General features: G+C 41.4%; 1 protein-coding gene across 1 annotated transcript; it reads right to left on the bottom strand.

Moving 5' to 3' along the window:
- Positions 1 to 1,667: 1,667 nt before the first annotated feature.
- On the bottom strand, positions 1,668 to 2,949 carry LOC9638634 (ervatamin-B). The gene is made up of 4 exons (XM_002977004.2): positions 2,505 to 2,949; positions 2,179 to 2,411; positions 1,990 to 2,124; positions 1,668 to 1,930 (listed from the first exon to the last, which is right to left on the bottom strand). Exons 1-4 carry the CDS (start codon positions 2,947 to 2,949, stop codon positions 1,724 to 1,726), a joined length of 1,020 nt encoding a protein of 339 aa, XP_002977050.2. The 3' UTR covers positions 1,668 to 1,723.
- Positions 2,950 to 6,218: the final 3,269 nt, after the last annotated feature.

Below are 6,218 nucleotides of genomic sequence, written 5' to 3'. Positions count from 1 at the left end.
AATTGCATAATTGACTCAAACAGCCTTAGATAGAGAATATGCAGTTGCTAAAAAGTATTATTAGAATCATTAACATGAGTACTCAAATTAGGTGTCTATAATGAGTTTAGCATAAACTAAACAAAGGAAAGGGGAAGGACTCCCATAAGTGGCCTAATGAATCTCTAAGTTTGAGATATTATACTCCTTAGACGATAGGAAAGGCATGGTGAGCCTTTGGTTTCAAACAATTAATGAACATTGGTTTAGTGCTAAGGATAGAAAAGGTAATATATGCTAGTGTTACTTTATAAAATGGTTTATCGTTTAATGAAAACATCAAACTTCGTGTATAGGTGATGGAGTTGTAAGACACAAATCCCTAAACCCCAAAGTAGAGCCAAAAGGGTGCTATATGGTAGTGGCCAAAGCAAAAGCCAAATGAATGTCCAAAATGTGTACTTAAAGACATCTAGAAAAAAGTTTTAATCTGCATTAGTGGTTACTTATAAACTATTGTACCACTACAATGTTGTCCATTAAAGATATGTGGGAAACTCACATAAACACTATACATCATCCCAAGAATAATAAATGGCAATCATTGTAAAGTGATCAAACTAATAATTTATATTATACCAAGGAAGAACTCTAGCCTAATGTGAGGATTAGTAACAAAAGTAGGAAGAGCCATATAATAAATACTCCCATCAACTGTGTCTAATTTTTTAATGGAAATCATGTCATATTAAGCATTTGCTACTTTATAGTCAAAAAATGAGGAGGCTATTACTTTGGCAAAAATAATTAAAGTTGCCCTTCAACTCCACCAATATGAGTGCATGGAATATATATATATATATATATATATATATATATATATATAAATATAATATTAACCCAAAAACCCTAACTTATATATAAGAGTGAATCAAACAGCTATCAAAGTCCCACTATACAGATATTATATTCTAGCTGTACATTTGGATCTCATAAGCCTGACTTTGCTACAGAGCTTTCAAGTGTATTTTATTATATTTTCAAATTAATTTATTCATTTAGATTAATATTGAATTTATAATTTATAAATATGTTTATAATTTATAAACATTACTAATTACTTCCAAGTATGTTTCATTTATTTTAACATCTAATGGTTGATAAATAATAAGATTAATCTTGTATTTAAAATTTACAGTTAGATTATTAAACAGTAAGCACTATTGTTAAGCAAACCAAGCATTACTGCATCAGTAAACTATTTAATAAACAGAATATTTCAAAACAAGATACTGCAATTAAACTTTTGAACTACTTATTGAAGAATCTTGTAATATATTTGTGATTTTCTTCTCAAATACATATCACACCCCCCTAAAATATTTTCTTCAAATTCCATTTAGAAAACTTTGAAGTGTTTTGGCATCTTCAGCTCTCTCATATTTTAAATTTTTTTAGGTTTTTATATGCGTAAGTCCACATGAATGTAATGACCAATATATAGTGATAAAAAGATACTTGTACTTTGGTTTGCCTGTAGGTGTATCCACTGTAACTCTCAATCATGACTGTTTGCTGCTGCAAGCCTGCAGCTCTCCCTAGATCGTGATGCTGTGGCTATACCTAGCTCTGGATCTACTGCATATCATAGTCAAAAGAGCAAATTTCACTAGTTGCTAATGTATTGTGATGGCAGTGTATAATTGATATATTAATATAAAGTTTGGATTATAAAGTGGTTATTTTACGAAGTAGTGGGGTATGATGACTGTCCGTTCATCCCACACATCCCTTCTCCATCCTCTTTCTTGATTCTCATGAATCCATCCTCCCCCCAGGAAGTTCCCCACGAGTTTTTGATGATCCAGTAGGGCATCCCACCTTCGGTTCCATATCCAATGACCAAGACCGCATGATCCCGCGAATTGCTGCAGTGACCAGAAAGAATTCCCTGGAAAACGATGTAATTAAGTTAGAAATAAATAGAAATAATATTTGAGATTTTCTTACACTTCTGTAATTCTGGAAGTTTTGGTCGCTGCCGCAGATGCCAACGGTCACGGGAGTTTTGGAGACTGCTTTCATCAGGGCGTCAGCACTGTCCTTTGTGACGTCTTTATAACCAGTGATCTCCACCACCTTATTCTTTAAAGAACAAAAAACAGCTATAATATGAAATAATTAGTGAAGTATACCAACCTTGTTCGCGTTGCAACTGCCTGCAAATCCCGTATATGGATAGGCCTCCTCCGTGGTGACACCACCGTTTTCCACCACGAACTTAAACGCATCCTCCGGAAACCCACCCTGGCATCCTTGGTCTACCGTGTCACAGTCTATCAATTGCTGCTCGGACAGAGAAACGAGCTCCTTCGTCGCCAGAAAGTGTGCACTCTCGATCGATGCAATCGCCGAGAAAGCCCAGCAGCTCCCTGTGGATCATGCGAATCACCCACACCCACAAAGGCCAAATAGAAGAGAGATTAGAAAAAAAAAACAAAAAAAACGACGAGTTCTTATCATACCGCACTGGCCCTGATCTTTAATCGGTGTCACAGCTCCCTCCTGCCTCCAATCCAAGCTCGTCGGGAGGCTCGACACGTCCACGTCCACGTCCTTGGCCGGGCGGCGATCCTGGTAGCGCGGGGGCTTGAATTTGCCGACGTAATTGGCTCGGAACTCGGCATTTGTGAGATCCGAGAACTTGTTGAGGCCGAGCGTGAAGGTGGTGTTGGGCAGCGCGTTGTGCTTCTCGATGTACGCCAAAGTGTCGGAGAAGATCATCAGCCTGCGAGCCTTCTCCCAGTCGCTGCTGTAACTCTTGCCGTGCTTGGCAGCCCAACCCTCGAACATGTTCTTGATCTCTAGAGCGCGATCGCCTTCCAGAGCCGCTGGCCGCGCAATCGCAAACGGTGCTGCCCCTACCACCACCAGCAAGATCAAGATCAAAGCTATCATGTTGCTCGCCATGGATGATTGCTTCGCAGCTGCACGAGTGAGCTTATATACTGAAAGTTTTAGCTTCGGGCCGACCCTGTAAAGATGACGGGCCCCATACGATATGCATGTAAGGGTTTACGTTTGAGAGGTTCGGGATTGGAAGCATGGAAAACACGTAAAAGCCCGTGAAAACATTCAACATTTCAACATTCAATATTCAACATTCAACATGCCCTTCCGTGTACGTTCCAATAGTTTCAGCATTTGAAGTTATATACTTAGAATATCCAACTACGATATTCCTTAATGTAATAGTTGTGATTCCTCAATTCGGTTGCATTAATATGACTAAACAAAATTAGTCAAGGAATGCCCACAGAGAATGTAAATCAAGAAGATGAGCCATAGCCAAAAGCTTTGGTGATTTTCATTCTAGATGCATTGGAGAGTGGGAGAAGGATGTGGCTGGCTGGTTCCTGTGTGACTGATCATCCCAATGAATTCTTACAGCGTACCAAAAGATACAAAAAATCAAATCAAAGAAGTATAAAAGACTTTCACTAGCATATTCCTAGCATATCCACTATAAACCCTCGACGACGATCAATTCCAGTCGCCCTTCCAGGTGCGTCAGACCTACGCCGCGCTCCTAATGCGGCAGACCTACCGGCGAATCCACGCCCACATTGTCGCCATCGATGGATTCCTCGGCAATCACCTCCTCAGCGTCGACGTGCCTGTTCTTGGCGAATGCCGCGATGATGAAGTTCCAGGAGAAGAGGCTTCTTCGCGGGAGGGCGTGGAAGACCTGGATGGCGTTGGCTGCAAGGCGATCGAGATGTTTAGGAGCATGGACTCGGCGGGGATCAAGCCCGACATCGCTACTCTCTCCAGCGTCCTTGGCGCTTGCTCCAGCTTGAGGGATCTGGAAGAAGGCCGGAGAACGCGCTTGTGAGCATGTACGTGCAGGCTGGACGTTGCGAGGGCCGAGCGCTGGAGCTTTTCGAGAGGTGGGAAAGAAGCGCATTCGAGGCTCTCACCTGGAAGCCAATGTGTCCGTGGCCTCTGCGACCATGTACGGCAAGTTTGGGAAAGTCGGCATGACGAGAGATGGATCCAGCACAAGCTTGTTGATGAGTCAGAACGCTGCTAAGAGTCACCTTGTCCGGCTGCTTGATTCCTCCTGTGCTGAGTGTAGGCCACGATCAAGGCCGCCCAGGAGACCACGTCGTGAGCTCTCACTTTCGAGAGAATCCCGTCAAGTTCGTTGCTCGATTGTTCATATTCGGCAAGAGTGGGATGGGAAATACCTCCAACACTGGTTGTCCTGGAGCTGGTGTAAGAGCTAATGTTCGACGCAGTGCCACAACTAGTGCCGGAGCTGGTGCCGAATGCAGTGCTGGAGCAGGTGCCAGAGATGGTGCTGGACACTATGTCGAAAGTGGAGCTGGCCATGGAGATGGTGTTTGCACTTGAGACCTTGGTGTGTTTTCTGTGGGAGACTCCAACCATGGCTCTTCGCTACCCCAATCCCATGTCTCCCAAACTAAATCCATGGATGGAGGCTCAACATCACTCCCATCCTCACTTCCACCTATGGTACCACGCAGGATGAAGATGGTGGAGATGGAGAAATTAGGGCAAGAACTGAAGATGGGCTTAGAAAGCTACCCGTATGGTTGGTGTGGCTCGTCTGAGGATCGAGTTTGTTGGTGCGCACAACCCGCATGCTGGGATCGAGAGATCTGCCCTCACTTTTTACTTTGGATGATGTGACACCCTGAGAGAGTAGCACGTGTGGAGCACTGTCCTGTCGATCCAGCTCCATAGCCTCGTCTATCCCCGTGATGCACAGGAACTTCGGCTCCACAGCATCTCGATGCCATAGCCATGGTGAGCGTAGGCTGTGATGATCTTTGCCTCCATCCTCTCGCAAGCTTGCAGCGATCACACCACTGTAGCTTCTGGACAGAATGGACTTGCGCCACCTCGTGATAAGCTTCAAGAGTTTCTCTGTCCAGATTATTCTGTAGTATTGTGATCCAGGATGCCACAGATTATGCTGGATCCCATTGAAAACTTGTAGCAAAAGGAGTTAGGTTTTAGTAGCAATATTTGTAATAATTTTAATCATACTTATGTAAACTACTAGTATCTAATCTTAATCCTCTCAATCCAAGAAAACTTTATTTTTTTCTAAAAATGTACTTATCAGGTTAACACCCTCTCTTTACTACCACAATGGATACTGTTAGTTCCTTTATTAGCCCCTTTTGTCCAAATGGTAGTTAATTGGGTTTAGCATATGTACTTAGCTAGATAAATATAAAGTAATAATTCATATGTGTTGTTTTCTATTGAGCATACTTGGTTTGACTTTTAATTCTCTTTTGCTATATATCTTTGACTTATATATGTTATATATTGAGTCCAGTCCTTAATATTGCTATATGATACATTACTGTATTTATAAAGACACCCTCACTATCATGCTTTATATGTTAGTATTGTTTTGGTCCTATATGCTATTTATGGTAAGTGTTTATATATGCAAGAGAGGCATATTTATGAAATATAGATATGATTACAATTTTAGCACCATTTCATATTTAATAAATTTTCAAATTTGTTCCAAAGTTTAACTTATATGAAGCACTTTAGCTGTTGGACATGCACAATTTCTAGAGGATCAATCTGTTAAATGTTATACTAAACCTCATAAACTTGTGTTCTAATTTACCACAATATTTTTTCTTTATGGCCTCCAGTGAGCATCTTGTGGGAGATTATATCGCATCTAGTGCAGTGTGTGCAAGCAGTGTGTGTAAGACTTGGAGAGATATCGTTCAATCACCAAACTTCAAATCTAAGCACAAATGATGTTGATATGAAAAGAATTGTAAATTCTATAGATTTTATAATCTCAACTCTTAGTTGAGCTACAATGGATTCGGGGGTTTGGATTCTCACGTATGTTAACAACGCTCTCAAAGCTTGGTGTCCACTCTCAGGTCCCTTCTTAGATGACCCGTTCCCAGATTTCAAGGACCAAGTTTTGGGTACTAACCAAGGGATGGTGTTCTTACGTTCTAGAACAAAGCTCTATGTTGGTAATCCTGTGCTCAAGCAATGGCCTGCCATTGACAAAATGCTTTTCACCACTGATTCTCAGATAAATGACGGGATTTTAAGCTCTGGAATAGAGCTATGCTCTGAGAGGGAAAGTTATGCAATTATTGTTATCAACAAGTGTTTCTGGGATAACGCTGTGATGTATACCCCTGACTTGAAGCGGTGGC

This window comes from Selaginella moellendorffii, unplaced genomic scaffold (assembly GCF_000143415.4).
Source record: "Selaginella moellendorffii unplaced genomic scaffold, v1.0 SELMOscaffold_33, whole genome shotgun sequence".
Lineage (NCBI taxonomy): Eukaryota > Viridiplantae > Streptophyta > Lycopodiopsida > Selaginellales > Selaginellaceae > Selaginella > Selaginella moellendorffii.
The sequence above is the reverse complement of the archived record's forward strand: the minus strand, read 5'-3'. Positions and strand labels throughout refer to the sequence as shown.